Source organism: Amphiura filiformis, chromosome 13, assembly GCF_039555335.1.
Source record: "Amphiura filiformis chromosome 13, Afil_fr2py, whole genome shotgun sequence".
NCBI lineage: Eukaryota > Metazoa > Echinodermata > Ophiuroidea > Amphilepidida > Amphiuridae > Amphiura > Amphiura filiformis.
In genome coordinates, this window is record NC_092640.1 from 3,923,506 (window position 1) to 3,944,591 (window position 21,086).

At 36.9% G+C, this 21,086-nt stretch overlaps 1 protein-coding gene across 1 annotated transcript in view; it reads left to right on the forward strand.

The window, feature by feature from the left end:
* LOC140167908 (cilia- and flagella-associated protein 74-like) overlaps positions 1-21,086 on the forward strand; it is a 48,160-nt gene that overhangs the window by 15,422 nt on the left and 11,652 nt on the right. Inside the window, 19 exon segments of the mRNA XM_072191198.1 lie at positions 291-448; positions 1,943-2,174; positions 2,504-2,680; positions 3,215-3,391; positions 5,133-5,251; positions 5,812-5,878; positions 7,012-7,101; positions 7,993-8,116; positions 8,711-8,760; positions 9,100-9,169; positions 10,037-10,195; positions 10,833-11,035; positions 12,177-12,427; positions 14,344-14,431; positions 15,293-15,574; positions 15,844-15,977; positions 16,563-16,839; positions 17,252-17,410; positions 18,313-18,327. Coding sequence (XP_072047299.1) covers positions 291-448; positions 1,943-2,174; positions 2,504-2,680; positions 3,215-3,391; positions 5,133-5,251; positions 5,812-5,878; positions 7,012-7,101; positions 7,993-8,116; positions 8,711-8,760; positions 9,100-9,169; positions 10,037-10,195; positions 10,833-11,035; positions 12,177-12,427; positions 14,344-14,431; positions 15,293-15,574; positions 15,844-15,977; positions 16,563-16,839; positions 17,252-17,410; positions 18,313-18,327 — 2,832 coding nt within the window.

Genomic DNA, 21,086 nt, shown 5'->3' on the forward strand with positions numbered 1-21,086 from the left:
TAGATAGGGTCACATGGTAAGGTGATTGTGAATAACTCCCAAATGTGTACATCTTCAATGAGGTAGACAAAACTGCTAGTGGTGAACTGCTGTTAACATATTGTTGGTGGTTATACATAATATGGGTATGTTTGAGTGTGTGTTTAGGTGAATGAGTGTGTATTACTTTATATTGCATCCATAATTTGATATACTATTGTTGTCTTTGTTCAAAGAAAGGATCATAACAGTGACCTAGCAAGGAAACCCATTCTCTGTTCATGGCACAAGTTTGTTTTTGTTATTGTCAGGAGTCTATCCGAGCCCAGCAAGCACGTAGTCGTTTCCAAGAGAGGAGAGCCAGGTCAGCTGAGGCCAGGGAGAGACAAGCTCTCACAGAGGCGGGGCAGAATGTGGAACTTGAAATGCTGAGGAACAGAAGACTGGAACAGTTTGAACGAGAAAGAGAGTAAGTTGGAAAATGAGATCACTTTGATTTGATTTGATTAGATAATTGATTGACTGCACAGAATAAAGCATCTATTTTCTGTTCAGTATAAGGTTGAAATTGACCCCACCCATTAACCTTTGTTATCCTATACACCATGACAAAAGTCATGTTCCAACTTTATCTAAATGAACTAAAGTATGTTCTACCATAAGTTGGAAACCTGACCTTTGCCCTGCTTGTGTAAGATCCATGTATCCATGTTTCACCTTATATTTAACAGACTATACTATAGTGCAATAAAGTGCACTTGGCATATTGATAAACTTCAGTGTTAAACGATGACAATTTCATGGAAACAAACATTGTGACTTGTCAATGAAGGTGATCACTCTCCAATCATTACACTGATTATGTAATGAAGAAGTATACAATAAAGAAGATGATCTTCATTTATTACAAGTAGCAACAAATAATGGAACACAAAGAGACCAAGAGTGAGTTTCTTCATTCATGTTAGAGAATGGGATATTACAGTTAAATCCACCCCAATGGAAAACATGACCTTAATCTCCCACACAAGGGGGTGTAGATTTCAAATGGAATCATTCATTAGGTAACCCCATTTGAAATTCACACTCCCTGTGATTAATGTCATGTCTTCCATAGGGGGTGTATGGATTTCAGATGGAACAGCCCAATATATGAGGGAGAACAACTCTCCAATATCTTATAAAAGAATCATAGTCAACATTTTGTAGTTCCCTGTCTCCCTAATTTCATTGATATTCTGGATTATCCCCTAAAGTGCCTATGTTCACAAGGAGAGCCAAAGATCAGTTTACAGAGCTCTGTTTTGGCCAAAGTGGTTTGATTTTGAAAATTGTCAAAATACATTAATTTTGCAAAAAATGTTCAGATTTTTCAAGCTTTCAGTGATTTTTAGGGTCATTTTAGCCTCTTCCAGATTTTTAAAAATCCGAACGGGCCCTGGATTCAAGTTCAATTTTATTATCAAATACATTCAGGCCTTTGGCCCATAGTTTTACAAAATATTTTTCATTATAAAACGTCAAAAATACATACACGACCTTCGGTGGAAAGTCTGTGTTTTGTTCACAAAAAGCCAATTCAGAGAGATTCTATTGGTTCGTTCATTTTATAGAATGTACAAAATGTATGAATCCAACCAGAGGGAACAGCAGGTGGAATTACTCTCTCTAACTTCATTGATATTTTGGATTGTCCCCTAAAGTGCCTATGTTCACAAGGAGAGCCAAAGTTTTGGCCAAAATGGACTGAATTTGAAAATTTTCAAAATATGTTTGCAAAAAATGTTCAGACTTTTCAAGCTTTCAGTGATTTTTTAGGGTCATTAAGCCTCGTCCAGATTAAAAAAAAATCCCAACTGACCCTCGGTGGAAAGTCTGTGCACCAGTACAACAGGTTTTTTTTTTTTATCGCAAGGGCGTATGTTCACAAAGAGCCAATTTTGTTGCTTGCTTCATTTTATAGAATGTATGAATCCAACCAGAGGGAATAGCAGGTGGAATTACTCTCTAATATCCTGAAGGAAGAGAAACAAATGAAGAAACGACAACAAATGTATCCACAGCTGTGGGGAACAGAAGGCAAAAGGGATAGAGCTAAACGTGTGGCTAGAAAACGAAGCAAACCTAGAGTTATAAGAGAGACTAGTGGGTCATCATCTATGGAATATAGTGCTGATGTTGAAGAGATTGCCGCTGTAAGTAGTTCAATATATATCCCCAGCCCGGGAGCTGTATAATGTACTGATAAACAGGTAGCAACTCACTAAATTAAACAAAGTTAAGGTCATGTCTTGTCAGGAGGTGTATGGATTTCAACTGAAATTGACATACTTATTGAGCACATTTGTTTTGCAACTTCTTGAGTCTCATTAGATTTTCAGCCATTTGAAATAAATAAAAGTAATGGTTAAATTATGCATGACATCATGCTCACTGCTTTTCAAATGTAAAAAAGAAAACAATGCTATAACATGGCTATAACATAATTCAGATTGTGTTATTATTTGTTTGTTTATTGTTTTAGCCTCCTCCAGTGGGTGGTGGAGCCAAGACGGCCGATATTTCTTCTGATGAGGATGACTTCAGTCCATATGGCATCACTAGCCGTGATGAGAGAGGCAGCGATAGTGAAGAAAGACATGATGAGTTGGCTAAACCTGAGTTTGAAGGATTATGGACTAAACAACATAAGGACTATAGGGTAGGTGGAGTGTAGAATTGTTATGATTTTTTAAAAGAAAAATATGTTATCTTATTCATTTGTGACCTAGTCAAAACAAACTTACATTATAATGTTTATTCATACATAGCCGTAAATGTATTAAATAGAAAGCAAAATTAAACCTCTATGCTACTAAAGATGTTATTGCTCAGAAAATTTGTTGTTGCTAGTGATGTTGAGAAACCTCCTTGATTCTGTCTGGGACAACCTCCTTCGTGCATGTGTATTACATGAACACATTATTGCGTGATCATAAAGGATTTCCAGCGTGTCGGCGCGCTCACTGTCTTATATGACTAGCCACTATCATGTCATAATGTATAGGTGAAAACCAATCAAAGTGTGTGTATTCTTGACAAGACGCACCAACCGAATTAGAATAGTGAATATCTCAACAAATCCATATAACATGTTGCAAAGGGCTTTGTAGTGTTAGTGTGGATGTTAATCAGACACATTTGATATTTCTTGTACATTAATGAATCACCTGTACCATCATACCATCTCTCCCAGGTACCTAAGGATGAGGAGTCATCATATACACTGAATTACCCAAGTAAAATGGAGAAAGACATGATGGCTGCTGCACTGGATAAAACCAGGGCTGGTATCGTCAAGAAACAGGTGGCCGCTGGTAAAGAGTTCAAAGGATGCCCATTCTACAGCAAACCTGATGTCATTCACTTCAAAGTAAGCATATAGAGTAGGGTTTTGCATTCCTATGAAGTCTTGATGTTTGCGACCTTACAATCCACATGTCTGGAACACCCTGATATAAAGGGTGCATTAAAATTCCTTTTCCAAGGTGTATGCATATATGCCATCAATGCTAGCCAACTGAACTTGAGTACTCAAAGGTGCTAAATGCTCTCTAAGTATGCTTATCTGGGAAAGGAATTTGTTTCCTCAAAGTGCAGATAAACACACAGATCTGTGTATGTGTCATGTATGTGGTGTAAAGTGACTTCTATGTGCATGCATGAACATAGGGAACCAGGTCTGCAAATTTGGCGAGAATCAGAGAAATGATTCTCACAACATTAAACTTCAGTTGAATAAGTTAACTTGATTCTACTGATTCTTGTAAGTTGAGTTTGTGAGAATCCATTTTAATTCTTGCAATAAAGTTACACCCCTAGGAACACACATGGATGTTTTTATTTTGTTATTATACATGTAATTTAAATAAATGATGGCCTAATACTTAAAAATGATTTATGAAACATTTTGAGATGTAATTAAGTCAGATTTTGAAGTTTACTGAAAGATTGAGAGCAATTTTTTTAATGTATTAAGATAAAAGCAACAACATCAGCTGCTATTAGATGGAAGTATCAACAGATCTCCAGTAGTGAGATGCCTCAGTTGCTTCATTCAGTCATTCAATTAATGCTGACCTGTTTGTTGTTAGTAGTGATGCAGTGTATTCTGCCGTCAGTTGTCCAAGCAGACTTGACTTCATCATGGGCTGGTAGCTCTTAGTAGTGTATAACGTTTAGCTGTGAGGTTTTCTGTGATGACAATGCTGGTGGCTTTTAGATTTCTTTTGTCTTTGAAAGTTTGAATATGAGTGTCTGATGTTGTAGCTGGTATGTTTTAAAATAATTGGCGGTGGTCTTGGCTGAGAGTCAGTTTCATCTTCTGAGTTGTGATCACACCGTTTGGGGCCAAGTCGGTGTAAACGATCATCGTCCTATTCAGTGATTATAATACCTAATTTGGATTTGATCTCTGGATTCTTCTGGTTTCTGGTTTCCATGAATTAACAGATAGTTCCATCTGGAATGTTCTATTCATCCAATGATGTTTCAAGGCTTTCAATCTACTTAGTGTACTGTCCTTCAGGTCTGTTTCTTGAGGTTCTTAATGTTTTCATCTTATAAAGTATGTTGACTGATATAGCTGTATATACTTCCTGCTTTACACCAGTAACAGTATTCAGCATAGGGGGTGAGTATCAGCAATACTATTAAGTACGCTGGTGTCAGATACTGGCACAGGCGCCATCGTGGATTGTAGACATTTTTGGATTTGGACTTGATCCCTATTTTTGCATGGGGCTTGACCTCATTTTGATAGTCTTGTGAGCCATGTCAAGTCACTAAGATTCAGTGGTATTAAGATATAAAAATGAGACGATATGTCTGCCTCAAAGTAGTTAACGATGTCAGTGTTTTGATGCTTTGAAGCAACCAAGGTAAAAAACATGTCCGCCACTATTATAACATAATAATACATGTTTTGTTGAGAATGTTCTGCAAATAACATTGATCTATCCAATATCATATTTTATGAAAATCATAATTTTGAGACAATTAGATTAATTTTGTGAGAAGCTCTGAAAATTGGCTGTTCTATTAACTTTATTTTCAATTGTACAGAAAAACCAGACAAAACTGTTATTTGACATGTGGCCATTTCTCTCTTGCAGGATTTTGATGTTGGCAAGTCATACAAGAAGAGAGTCATCCTTACCAATGTCTCATACAGTGTGAATTTCATCAAACTCAAGGACATATCAGAACATCTCAAAGACTTTATAGACCTACAGTAAGTAACATGGGACATACTTTTATAGAAATCCAGTAATTATGTGTAAAAACTTTCTGGTTTCAAACACAAAATAACTGCCAGTTTTTCATGTGCCATAAAGATTTTGTGTCATGTCTTTGTGCTGACTGACATGCTTGTTTATAATTGAATAGATTTTCTGATTGTTAAATCCAAAATTACACACTGTTTTTTTAGACTTCCACCATTTTGACTGACGCCTTCTTCAAAATGACCACTGAGATCTGCCTTTCCCGCGAGATTGACAGTTCCTTCTGATGCTTTCCGCATCCCTCAGTTACTTGGTGATTAGTAGTGGATCTTATATATGGTCTATACAGTAACTGTCAATTTTCCGGTTGTTTTGTCAATTGGAAAATATATTCAATTTTAATCTACAGTCATACAATGTGTCTATTTCATGATGTTGTTTATGGATTGCATACTGTGTATGTGTTGAGTAAAGTGGTTCTGTGACACAGTGCTGTCATGTGTGACACACATTTCGTGTGTCTTGTTTACAATTACAGCTAACTGACATATGTGTGATTTATTTGTAGGTTTGATCCACCTGGTCAGATGTCAGCTGGTATGAGTTGTGACATGATTGTCACATTTAAACCTATGGTAAGTAAGAAGGCATATGTAGGAGTAGGACAAACTGCCAAATCTCGAATTATCTGTTTTGAGCACCCCGCCAAGAATTGGTGAAAGGTGATATAGAAATGCTAGGCTTTGGTATGTGTGCATCCTTCCATTTGTGCACCCAATAATGTGATATCTTTTGATCTAAGCGAGTATGTGTAGAATATCGAACTTGAATGTGATTTATTGCCATGGATTGGTAGCTGACCTTGTTGCCTGGAGAGCATTTTGCATAGATGAAATTTCAATTTTAAACCTACTGATTTACACAGTAAATCACACTGCAGCACTCAAATCAAATGTTTACTCATTATTTTCTCAGTCATTCTGATTTCATTTTAAACAAGTGTGGTATTATGTTGCAGCAAACAAAGTTCTCTTGTATTTAAAACTGTTGTCAACTGAGCTCAATCGATTAGGCACTCAACTATGCTGAGAGAGATTATGAGATCAGGCTGTGGGTGTGGGGTAGTCTACTCTTGTTAAAGAGTTGATTCAGCTTGAAATTTCTCAAGACAAGGAACACGCTGCTAATTGTTCCATTATAACTTGGGGATCCGATCCTGGCTGTGAAGGTCTATTGTAGCATGCCTATGGTGTATGGTTGATAGGTGCAAGTCCCTTTGTTGTTAAATGGTGAACAGAATGATTTAGGGCCATCTGTGACAATCTGTAATGCATGCTGATGCTTGTAGGTTCATGCCTGTGTGTAGCACACTATTATAAAATACTGCATTTTTTAGGAACCTCATTAGGCTCCACTGCCTGAACAGAATTGATCATGTCTCACCCCTTTTTCAACCAAAATGATGGTAATAATTCTTATACATGTAGTGAGGGATCAACATTTAACCACAAATTGCCTCAGGCAAAAGTCACTTCATGGGAACCAAATATCATGCAAGGTCATTTTTATGTAACTCATTGACCCATTTGTTTTATATACTGCCTCTAGCTATAATGACATCCTTGTGATCTGGTTAACTCATTGACAGATACGAACCTCAGGAGGGAATTTAATTTTTGATCAATTCTCTTCAAGTAGTGAAACGTAATGTAATGATGATTGTTGTTTTCTCTCCTAATATATTTCTGTTTTCTTTTCTTTTGTGTAGATAAATGAGGACCTTGATGGAGAAGTTAAGTTTCTTACCCAGACAGGGCCATTCAACATCCCACTCACATGTACCACTAAGAAATGTGATGTAAGTTACATCATTTAAAAGTCAGAATGGACTCATATTTTTTGAATAACTTACACAAGGATTCTTGTCAATTGATTGACCAATTACTGTCAATTATTGTTGCTATTTTTAGCGTCAGTTGCAAAAAGACTATTGCAATCCGTGCAAGTATGGAAGTGCCGTCAATACTTTTTTATGCTTGCGCTGTAATCATGCCAATATCCCGACTTTGTACATATGTATACAATGCGTGATTAACTTTACGTTCGCAATTCAATACTGCGACCAGTGAAATACATGCCTATGTCACTACCGAACTTGAGGAGAACTGTAATTTAGTAGACACTCTTAGATAGTGAGAACTAATCAGAGTAAACGTTAGAGAAACATGAACCATGCATTGATTGTGTATATAATGCACGGGTGCCACTCTGTACTGAGATGTTGATGTGTTTAATAACTCCCCCTGTGAGGCTTGTACATTAAGCATTAAATGCATACACTCCCCTGTGGGGCCCATACATTAGATGCATCTACATCTCAGTATGCATGCATTATTTTGTGCAATTTCCCTCCCAACAAGTGATACACTATTTATTATAGCTATTATTGGTACTTAAGTAATTCTAGAGATCCTATTAAGGAGACTATATAGTTTTAAATAGCATGTGTATTTGTTGTGTGTATTTTACAGTTATCAGTTGACACCAATCTAGTAGACTTTGGTACACAAGTAATTGCAGAGACCCTTAAGAAGACTGAAGTTTTAAATAGCATGTGTATTTGTTGTGTGTATTTTACAGTTGTCAGTTGACACCAATCTAGTAGACTTTGGTACACAAGTAATTGCAGAGACCCTTAAGAAGACTGAAGATTTAAATAGCATGTGTATTTGTTGTGTGTATTTTACAGTTATCAGTTGACACCAATCTAGTTGACTTTGGTACTCAAGTAATTGGAGAGACTCTTAAGAAGACTATTGTGTTGAATAACAAAGGAGCAAAAGGAACCAACTTTGAGTTCATAAAAACTACAGGTAGGATGGCATAAATGATGTCCTTAAATTCAGGCCTTGTTGTGATTAAACTTTGTTATGGCTTTTTACTGTAAATGTATGTAAATACATGTGATTGTATTATAGAGCAAGCTTCCATCCCTCCAATACTTGTCTGAAGTTATTGGGACACCTGTATTTCTGTTGTTTTGAACTTGTTGAAATTTTGATTTCTATGGTGCCTAAACCCTTCTCTAACTTTCAGCCAATCCTCTGCCCCGCTAATCACATGTTTTGGCAACAGAGTGTTCATGAACATGCATATGCGTGTATCAAAAATGATGATGATTTTATATCGCATCATGATACTTTTATGTGCATATCAGGCAATGGGCAATCCTGTATGTTGTTATACTTTGTATCAGGGGTTCTCAGCAGGGGACCTGCTGGCCAACTCCGACCATTTACTTGATATTTGGCCCTTTAGCAACTCTAGAGTGATTAGAAAAATCATAAGAAATTTTGTGTATTTGGTCTTTCAGCATGTATTTTTGAAATAGGTTTGGCAATTCTGTTCCTATCCTATTACAATATATAGCCAAATGTTTAACATCAACTTGTTGTAATTTTCTTCAGGATTAAACATGCGTTCTGTGACATCGGCTGGAACATCACTGGGTAGGATGGTAAGTTTGAAATTTATTTGGTAAATCAGTTTCCCCCAAGATGAAAATTTGACTTTACCATGACACCGGTATCCTCTAATATCATTCACTGAGATACAGCTCTATAGACAGATGAACATAAGGGTGGTCTTAACCCTGGAATTATGGAAACTTTCTGGCTTCATAACTGCTAAATTGTTGGTCTAAAGTATATAAAAGTATATATATTTAGAATGGCAAAGACTTGATAAATTCATCTGTGAGGTCAAATATGGGCCAAAATACTCAAAATAAAAACTAAACTAAACTACATGTATACATATAAATAATTCCATATATACCTGTCATTTTATTTTTCAGACCACACCTGACACAGAACCTCAACCTGAGCCTGAAGAAGATCCTCTCCCCAAATCTCCCAAAAGAAAAGGTTGGTTGGTTGGTTGGTTGGTACACATACATGTAGTATTATCTGTTACTCCTTACTGTCTGTTCTGTATCTTCTGGTGTTTTTCTCTCTCTTTCTTTCTTTCTTTCTCCTTCTGTCTTTTCTCTGTCATGTCTCTCTCTCCCTTCGCTCTCTTCTCTGTGTCTTTGGCTGTCTTGACTTTCTCTCTCTCTCTCTCTTCCTATTTCTCACTCTCCCTTTCTTCTTGTTGCATCGATTGCTTCCTTTCCATCCCCTACTGTCTTTTCACTCTCTCTCCTTCAATGGAGTCTTTACACTAGTCTAACTTGTGAATACCTTACACCAAGGATATGCCATAAGTTGGGACTTTATTGATGTGCACAGTTGGGCTGGTGTCAACAAGGCTGTTCTCGACATAGAAATTTTCCAGATTGTCAACAAAATTGTCGACAAAAATTAATCATTAAAAATTGTTTTTAAAGACTTCAGATATGTTTAATATGATAATATTGCCATTATTTGCCATAACTGCATCAGTCTTCTATTTCATCCGTGAGTGGTGTATATTATCTTTCCATTATAAATTCCAATATTCTGATGATGAATAAATTGCGTTTATGGTAATATTTTGATCATAAAAACAATGTATAACATGGACCTAATATTTTGACTTTATTGATGTATTGCTTTGTCGACATCCGATCTTGTGATTTGACGATTGTCGACTACAGCCCTAGTGCGCAGTAACATAAACTGAACAATTCCAGCCTATTACAAGTGGAATATAGTACATGTATAGCAGGTATGAGACAAAATCTGTGTCTTTCCTCCATCTGTTATGCAGTGAAGTTAATATTTCATATTTGTATGTCATATACTTATTTACAGGGAAAGGAAAAGGAAAGAAACCTGAGAAGAAATCAGACAAAGATGCTGAGAAAAATAAAGCGGACAAAGGAAAGGAGAATGAAAAACCAGAACCAGCAGAAGAAATACAACCACAGGAGCCACGTCCACCATCTACCAAAAGTAGAGTCACCATCGATGGTAAGTGGCTCCTGTACTTTATTATCACTCTCTTTAGATCACACTCTTGCAAAACACAACAGGGTTCACAGCTACTCAGGGGAAATAAAAATCCCCTTTTCAGACAAGGAAAATGCTAGGATTTGGGAAAAACAGCCCAAATCAGGGAAAACTCAAAGAATTTGAGTGGCTCAAGAGGGCAATTATTTTCATCATATTGGCATGTTTCTTGCATACAACGTATCTAACCACAAACTGCTACAACCATTTAGGTATAAGCTGAGTTCATCTTTCCGATTTTGCAAAGAATTCTTCCTTCTCCATCTCTAGGTAGTCATTTGAAACAGTCTACACCCTGATGCAACCTTGGTATAGTGGAAATATTTCTCAGGGAATTTTGGAAAGCTGTCAGGGAAATAGCTGGGAAAACTCAGGCAATTTTGTTTTTGTGAAATGCTAGGAACCCTAAAGTAAATCAGGGTTGATAGACTCATTCTCAAAGGAAATAAATTTAGAAAATATAATGTAAATGTGGATTTTATATTTGATCATCAAAATTAGTTGGATATTTAGGACATATAAGCCTGTTGGCAGTTTATTACTGTCAGGAATTATTAGCCCATTCTCATAATTCTCATTTTGTCTTTCATCTTAACAGTGGCTCACACAGAAGCTTTCACCCTTGATGATAGAGACTTTGAGGACATGAGCACCTTGGATGGAATGAGAGTTGGTAGTGTGTCAGGTGGTATTATAGGCCCGTTCTCATCGCTCAAATTAGAAATCATTTTCCAGCCTACTATACCAGGCAAAGTGGATGTGGATTTTGAAGTCAGGTTTGATGACCCGTTATCTGAACTTGTAAGTACTTTGGAGTCATCTTGCAATGTCAATATTACAGTTGAAATCCATACACCCAGTACAGAAGATTTGACCTTAATCTCCCACACATAGGGGTGTAGATTTTAAATGGAGTCACCCATTCAGGTAACCCCATTTGAAATTCACACTCCCTGTGAGGAAAATTAAGGTCATGTCTTCCCTAGTGGGTGTGCAAGTTTCCAACCGTATTGGCTCACTACAAATATTGCTGTAACTAAGTTGGCAGTGGGTTCAAGACGAGGTTTAAAATATTTTTGATTTCAAAAATTTTGAACAGATTTTACTAAAAGTTGTCCTGATAGTTATCTTTTGTTATTGACATATATTTGTCATGACAGCTACCGTAGAATTCCGTCTAGAAGCATATATGCCTCTAAACGAGGGGTTTTTTTAACGAAAGATATGAAAGGCTAATACCCTTCTCAAAAACATTGCAATAGATTGGTCTTACAAATATACATGTTTGTACAGCCGCCTTTATCAGTAATATAGTTGTTCAAACTCCAAATAACGTTTTTGTTGAGAGTGTCTGCCTCTTGTCTCTTGTGTCAAAAAAACCTCGTTTAGAGGCATATATATGCTTGTAGACGGAATTTTACGGTATTTTGTGAAATTTTGGGGCAAATCAACTTTAGCCCCATGTATTTTTAGCTTTGGTAAAAAGCTTATAGCTTCGATTCAAGAAAGTATGCAACATACTTCAACTTCATTAATTTTGTACTTGCAGTTTGCCCAAATCTGCTAGATGTAAACTCGATCAATTATTGTCAGATAGTGAGTGTCGTATGCCTCAAAATCCTACTTTGTTGTTGACAATAATGCACAGATTGGAAAACTCACCTGAATTAAGCCATATGAAGGATACTCTGACATTGGACTATTCCAATCCATACACCTCTATGGAATGGGTTTAGATTTCAAATGGAGTTGGGTAAACCCATTTGAAACTCACACTCCCTGTGTGGGTGTTAAAGGTCATGTCATCCAAAAAAAAACATAATAAGGTGCTATAAACAAGGTTTGATTGCCTGCAGAGGTGCAATAGTAGTTAAGCAATTTAGCACATATTAAATGTGTTTTTAAGGAGTCTTTCAACTTGCTTCCATTTCTCTTTACACAGATCCATGTGAAGTCAGTGGCCAATGCCATAGACGTTCCTGTGTGGGTCGAGAGACAGAATGTAGACCTCAAAATCTGCATGTTTGATCGTCTCTATCAAGACGCCATCGTTGTCAACAATCGAGCTACTACGGCATTGAGACTTAAATTTGAGGTGTGTAAGGAGCTGAGGAATCACATGGAATTGCTGCCTAAGACAGCTTACATACAGGCGCAGTCACAGTTCTCTGCACAACTGAAATTTCTTCCAAGGTAAGGCAGTGAAAAAAAACCTGTTCTACAGGCGAATGTTCTACAGGCGAAAGTTGGGTCAGGCGGACCCTAAAAATCACCAAAATCTTAATATTTTGCATTTTTTAAATGAAAAAAGTAATGTTACCAGAAATTTTTTGCTCAGATCCGTAGAACATTTGTTGACATTTTTGACAGCGTCCAGAGTGATATTTTGAGTGCATTGAACAGTGGAGATATCTGTGCTCTTATTTTGTTAGACTTATCTGCAGCATTTGACACTGTTGACTCAGCAATTCTTCTAAAAAGGCTGCATGATTATATTGGCTTCAGTGGCACTGCGTTATCCTGGGCTAAATCATACCTAAGCGATCGTTCTCAGCGTGTTGTTATCGGCAACTCCATGTCGGAGCTATGCACACTTGAATTTGGCTTACCGCAGGGATCGGTGTTGGGGCCTCAGTGGTTTACAATTTACACTCATCGAATTGGTGACATAGTCAGAAGGCACAATCTGTAATTCCATCTTTACGCAGATGACACCCAGATTTATTTCGCTTTTAAATCAAAGTATTTCTCGCATTGAAGCTTGCATTGAGGAAATCAGAATGTGTATGCGTGTAAACTTTCTTAAACTTGATGACACCAAAACCGAATTTCTCATCATCGGCTCAAAACATCAGAAATCTAAATCCATCATTAGTAATATTGTCATCGGAGAATCGCAAATTACACCATCTTGTGGTGCACGAAATCTGGTTGTCATCTTTGACTCTGACATGTCTCATAAACTGCAAATTGCGTCCACTCTCAAAGCCGCCTATCATCAAATCCGTAACATCGGCAAGATACGCAAATATTTCACAACAGAAGCAACTCAACTCATTGTTCATTCTCTTGTAATATCTCGCTTGGACACATGTAATTCTCTTTTGTACGGTCTTCCACAATCACATCTTCGTCGTCTGCAATTGGTTCAAAATACTGCCGCTCGCCTCATCACTCTCACAAAGAAACGTTCGCACATCACTCCAATTCTCATTGACTTGCACTGGCTGCCTGTTGAACAACCCATTGAATTTATGATCCTCACTTTTGTTTTCAAATCACAAAATGGACTTGCACCGTCATATATCGCCGATCTTCTGCACACTTATATACCTGGGCGCACTGGACTTTGTTCAGCCAATCTTCAACTTCTTCAGGAACCACGATCTAACAACTCTTTTGGCGACCGTTCTTTTGTCATTTGTGCTCCCAAACTTTGGAACAATCTACCTACTCACATTAAAAACTGTACTACTTTGGACTCTTTTAAATCTTTGTTAAAAACACATCTGTGTAATATCGCTTTTGCTGATGACTTGTAGTGTAGAATGTTTTTCTTATTATGGTATTTTGCATATTTTCTGTATTTGCTCTGTTCATCATGTTCCCCTTTGTGGTCATATTCCTGTTGTTGCGCAGTGAGCGGCTCTGACGGATACTTGCACGTTATAAATTTCCATATTATTATTATTATATCTAAAGAGCATGTTTTTTTCTAACCCCATGGGCACAGCCAGATTAATTGGCCTCTAATAATCTGTGTGATTGGTTACAAAGAGAGCTATATCATGTATTGAGCCAATCAGAGATATGTTAAGTGAAATTTGAGGTGTGCAAGGCATTGAGGAATCACATGGAATTGCTGCCTAAAACAGCTTACATACAGGATTATATTGAGCTGTTCCAGTTGCAATCCATACGCCCTGTGGAAGGTACACTCTTTATGGCATGTGAATTTCAAATCTTGTTATCTGAATCTGATGGGGTAACTCCATTTTTAATTAAACCTCAAAAGGACTATATATTATAATATCTTCATCTAGTTTAAAGTAATACTTTATGGTGTTTTATGACTTTCATTTTATTAATGTTTTGTTATTACATATTAGGCATAGTCTATTTGATGAAGCAGGGTCATATTTTGACAAGGACACTGGTGTACTACAGGCACCCATGACTATCAGAGTAGCGGATCAGGTCAGTAATAATTCAAATAAATAAATGTAAAATATGTTTTTGTTCATCATTGTTTGTTGCTATCATGGTCATCATATTTTGGTTAGGCCAAAAAAAAAAAGGTTTGTTTCAAAGCTCGTGCGCGCATTTGTAAAATCACACGATTTGACAAAAAAGAAATGCGGAAATTGTTTTTATTTCAAAAAAAAATATTTTGTTTAGTTTTTACCAGAAAAATTGGGCGAAAATCAGACTTTGTTTCTCAAAATACCATAAAAAAGTCGGGAATAAAAAAAAAAAAATTGCATTTCGCATTTGTTTCCAAACCACTCGTGAGCTTTGAGACAAACCTTATTTTTTTTGGCCTTACAGGACAATTGCTCCAAGAGGTCATATGCCTGAAAACCCAATAACTTAGTTATAAACCCTAATGCTGGTTTCATACTTTCCTGCCGCTTGCCGCTCTGAAGATGGTTTTGCTTCTCTGCACAGTCGCACCAGAAACGGTAGTGGTGACCAGCAGCAAGCCGATATATTGATCACACCGCCACTTTGCTCAAGTGACAGAATCGCTGGGAGTTGAATTCAAGTCAATTAGAATATGATTTTGGAGTGGTGCTGATGAGAAGCAACAGTGGCTTTCATAGTCATGCCGCTCAGCGGTGTGCTGCTCCGCTTGCAAACAAATGCAAGCAGCATGATGAAGCATCACACCGCTCAGCGGTAAGCGGCAGAAAGTATGAAACCAGCATAACCTTGAAATGTACTGACCTTTGTGTGATCAGCAACTTGGGAACCATCATGATAATAGCATGCTCCAAGGCCCTTTGTAGTATTAATTTAATGTAATATTATACTACTCTCTGCCATTTCTTATTACAGACTGCACCGGTTCCATTCACCATCCATGCTGTGGTGACCAATTCAGACTTTGAATTTGACACCAAGTTTATTGACTTTGGCTACTGCACCATATATGAGACAGTGATTGCTACCATCAAACTCACTAATAAATCCATCTTGTCTCATAAGTTTGGATTTATCAATTTACCCGATGTAAGTATATTTGGCTATTGCACCATATATGAGACGGTGATTGCTACCATCAAACTCACTAATAAATCCATCTTGTCTCATAAGTTTGGATTTATCAATTTACCCGATGTAAGTATATTTGGCTATATATTGTACCATATATGAGATTTATTAATTTACCTGATGTAAGTATACTGTAAAACTTGTTTTGTATATGTGATGCGATCAAGCAAAATCAGTCGGAACTCAGAAATATTAAATTTTCAGTTTCTTATAGGATAGTAAAAAGTTTTTACAAATCTGGATTTTGCAGAAAACTCCACTAAAATTGAACAACAAGTTCCAAAGATATGAGCAATTTCAGTTCAATTCTTACAATTTGTTGTTTTTCCCTACAGTATATGGATGTACAACCCAATGATGGATTTGGCACATTACTACCATTAGAAACCATAGAGTTGGATATTCTATTCAGTGCAAAGAAAGCCAAGGAATATAATTTTGAGCTGACATGTAAATCTGGTATAAACAGGTAAGCACTGATTTATTATTTGTAAAAAATTCTACAACTGTTTTACTGGTCTGGGATTAGTGACAGGTGTTGATCGTAAGATGGGAAAACATTCCTGGTGGTCAGTAAAGGCCCCAGTTGTCTTGGATGTTTGTTGGTTTCTTTATTCCTTTAAATTTGTTTGTTTAAATTGCTTGAATAAAGATGATGGAATGATAATGTTTGGGGAATAGTGTATTTACAAGTGATGGATCTGTGAATGTCCCTTAGGCCAAAAAAAAAAAAAAAAAAAGGTTTGTCTCAAAGCTCACGAGAAATTTAAAAACAAATGCGAAATGCGATTTTTTTTTTTTTTTTTTAGTATTTTGAGAAAAAAGTCTGATTTTCGCCGATTTTTTCTGGAAAAAACTAAAAAAATTTTTTTTTTGAAATAAAAAAAATTCCGCATTTGTTTTTTGTCAAATCGTGGGATTTTACAAACGCGCGCGCAAGCTTTGAGACGAACCTTTTTTTTTTTTTTGGCCTTATATATCAATTACTTATAGTTGTTGAGTGAAACATCACACATTTTTTCTTTATCTTATTTTCTCTTCTCCATTGAAACAGAGAGTTCAAAATCTTGTGTAAAGGCATCGGTGTCCATCCCCCTCTGGAACTCTCCCACTCAACCATACATTTTGCCGCCACGGCTCTGGAAGATTCATCCATCGCAACATTTAACATTCTCAATACGCACACCAATGCTAATGAGTTCACACATCCGGTACCCAGGATTGGCAAGGGAGAGATTGCACCCGTTGGTGCGACATCATTTGAGTTTATTATGCCGCAGGATTCACCAATATCTGTCTTTCCATCTGTGGGTACTGTCAAGCCTGGCAAGGTAAGGGAACAAAGGGCTGATCTGGGCCTTTCCGTGTATAAATAAAATTTGAAGAAAGTGTAGAGAGGGCGAGTTAGCGGTAGTTCCCTCGCTTTGCACCACTGAGTTGTTTGGTTATCAAAAACTTCCTTCACCCAATGGAATTTGGGGAGCTGCACAGATAATTGGTGGATGTTACAATCTAAGTGCGGATAGGTCTGTGCCTGAGGTTGGGCTGCAACTGGCTTAGATGATGCGATCTGATTGTGATGATTCACCATGGCACCGAAATTACAGCGCTTTGAATCCTTCAAGATCTAGCTGGAAAAAGGCGCTAAATCCGAAATTTATTAATTAATTTATTTATAGATTATATGATTCTACAGTTACCCCAACAATTCATATAATAATATATGCCTTGTTGATCACACAGAAAGCTAGCATATCCATCAAGTTCAGTCCACGTCTTGCTGATGCTGATATACGTGAGGAGGCAGTAAGGTTGGTTGCCAAGACGATGGAAGCCAAAGCAAAACAAGAATATGAAGAAGCACAACTAGCTGCTAAGAAGAGTCAAGAAGGGGTTGTGGAGGTCAGTGCACTATGTAGCTAAATGTGATAACATGTATACATAGATACATGCATGCAGTGAACACCTATGTAGGCACCCCCATGCACACACCACTACTCTGCCAATGAGCCAATCCAGCTTAATTCCATACACCCCCTATGGAAGATATGGCCTTATACTCCCACACAGGGGGTGTAGATTTCAAATGGAGTCACCCATTCAGTTAACTCCATTTAAAATTCACACTCCTTGTGTGGGAGAGTAAAGTCATGTTTTCCATAGGGGATGTATGGATTGTAACTGGGATAGCCCAAATCCATTCAATAAGATGTTAAGATCAGTCTGGGTCATAGGATGCATCTGACCTACAATCAGGGAAATTAATTTTGGCACATGCTGGCATACTAAATGTAAATCGGCACTCCTTTCCCACAGTTCAATGTTAATGAAAGCACTTTTTCCATTGGGCACTCCAGTCCCCCCAACATTGATTGAGAGGAAATGGGGAGGGAAGAGGAAAGGTTTGTATACTTCTCATCAAACATAGTTATACTAATTTCACTGAACTATCAAAGTAGCAGTGAAGATTTCTAACATATTATAAAGGTGTGCCAACTGTTGTAGATACAAAATTACAATACATAATGGCACGGATGTCACAGTCATAAGGACTTGTCTTGTAAAACTGGTTTATCCCTTCAAAGTATCAGAATCTATACTGTAAAGATTCACCTAATGGCGCACATGGGCTCCTTTGCCTTAGGGTAAATTTAACATACAAATAGAAAGCTCCATCCTCTGAAACTTTACAATACATTTTCTACTTGCAAGTATATATTTCATCCTACCAAAAATCTTGACATGTTTCTGTGAATTTATTTAAATTTTATTTTGTTTCTTTTTTCCCATAAATTTATCTACAGGAAGAGGATAACAAGGTGAGTATTCATTCTATCATCTTCATTTTGTTTTTATTTCTGAAACGTATCAATTTTGCCACTTCTTGTTAGCCCATTCCATCTGATGTGAATTGTCCTATGGAAGCAATAACGACAACGACACGCTGGAAAAAATTTTGCAATCGCTGGATTGATACCATCCGATTTTCTTATTTATTTTCAATGTAGACAGTTGACAGAAAATGAACTGTGTAATCTATTTTTCTTAATACTTTCAATATCACCTAAGACAGCGACATCATCTGAGATTTTTTGCGCCTCAGACAGCTATATCACCTGGGCCATTTTGTATTTTTAAAATATCAAGTTCAATGAACTTCTCATAATTTATTTATCTTTAGACAGTTGATAAAAGATCAACTGTAATTATATTAATTCTTCATACTTTCAATATCACCTCAGACGGCTGTATTATCTGAGTATACACAGTTGACAGGAAATCAACTGTGTAACTATTATCTTTATACTTTTAATATCAATTCAGACAGCTATATCATCTGAGATTTTAAATAGATATAAATTCAAATTCATTAGAGCCTCAGACAGCTATATCATCTGGCTTATTCTTTAAAAGCAATATATATCAATCATTGAAATCATATATGTATCAGACAGCAATATCATCTCATACCCTTTTTACGCAATCAGACAGCTATATCATCTGATGCCATTTACGGTCCTGAAGTGAGACGACCCACTTCAATTCCCAAACACCATAATTTGGCTTGGACCTAACCATTACTCATTTCCGGAATTAGGATAACCCAATTCAATTTCCAAACAGCATAATTTGGAACAGACACTTAAATCTGAAGTTTAGCATTTTGTCATGAAGTGGGACAACCCAAATCAATTTCCAAACAACCTAATTTGGAATGGACATTACATATTGAATATAATTTTGAATAGTTTGCCAACAAAGGGATAGGAACGATGCCCTATCCTTGGGAGTGGTGGGTGGGTTTTTAATATACGATCACCTCATCGGACGGTATCAAAACAGCTTGTGATTTTCCCAGGAATGAAATTTGAGACGAGGGTCCACGCCCCCCATATAACTGTCTATGATTGGCTCTCGGCACGCGGCCCCTCGTCTGTGGCTCCGCCCATTATTATGACCAAATGGTCTCAAACAAAGGGAAACCCTTTAAAACTCGGAAGCCCGGGAATGTATTGCACCAATGACAATTTTGGTTTTTACTGAAGTTGCCTCAATAAAAACCCGATTATAAAGTCACTAATCATAACTTGTATGATTATGAGATGCCCGCCACCTACATGTATTGGGCTATGCCATTTAAAATCCTCACTACCCTTGTAGAAGATTTTGGAAATATCTTCCACAGGGGAGTTTGAATTTCATATGGAATGAACACATTAGCAGCACCATTTGTAACTCGCCCTTCCTCTGTGGAAGATTCAGGTTTAAATTTTCTCAGAGAGTGTATGAAATTCAAATGGAGCTGCCTTATGTGTTCATTCCATTTGAAATTGATACTCCCCTTGTGGAAGATATTTCCAAAATCTTCCACAGGGGTGGTGTGGATTTTAAATGGAATTGCCCATTTAAAGATGTCAAGAAGCAGGGGGGGCCGGCCAAGATTGACTGAATTTTGATGTTGTCATTGGTTTTACATGTAAACACAAAAATGTCTCAAATAATTCCAAAAGTGTATGCATGTTATCAAGCACTATTTTATCAGTCTAAATCCGTTGAGGTTCGACAATGAACCTCATTGTAAGTACTGTTTTAAAAAATTTTTTGAATGAATAACACAATATGTTACAATATATACTGAAAATTTCCCCCATGTGTATCAATGCGATTACGTGGTGTAGTGGTTAAGAATCTCGCCTCCCACGCAGAGGGTCCCGAAATCGATTCCCATCCCCGGCAATGATTAAAAAAATTTCTTCTTCTTTTTTCTTTGAATCTAAAATTATTTATTTTCATGTGAAAATGTATACATTGCACTGGGAAATATATTTTGTGCATTTTTTTTCTGTAATGTGGCCAATAGAGCTAAAAATGCATCTTGGCTCGGGAAAAAAATAATTGCGTCCAACGTGCAGGCAGTGTTGCCGTCATATTGTCTGTTTTGTTTACGCTTTTGGCTGTTGCCGCATTGAATAATGTCGTCCACCATTGTCTGTCAAGAGGGTTTATTTCTTAGAAATTCAAAAATGCAGATAGGATCGGACTTATTAGCATTTTTTAAAAACAGTGTTAACATTGTTAATCGGATGAGTGTCACTTCAGTCAGTATAGTGCTTAGGCAACAGAACACTTGCACTACTAAGTACTTAAATTACCATGAAACCAAAAAACACTTGGTCAGCACCATGAGAACGGAAAGGAAATAATTATAAATTAGAATGAAAATCAGGATTGTCAATTTCTGGTCATTGAAAGTTTTGAGTAGTGAAAGATTTTTTCTCCAAAGGAGATGGCTTGCATAAATTTGTCATTACACATGTTCTGAGGCTGTTCTGAAGTATTCAGATTACTCTGTTGGGCTATTGCAGTTAAAATCCATACATCCTCTATGGAAGACATAACATAGAGGGTGTAGAATTCAAATGGTAGTCATCTATTCAGGTGTCTTTGTTTTAACTGGAATAGCCTCTTGCTAGCTGATGGGGAATCATACAAGTGACAGTTTTGTTAAAGGAGTATTTCGTGATCCTAGCAAACTAGCATCCTCTTTTTATGACATTTTTCAGTAGATATCCACGAA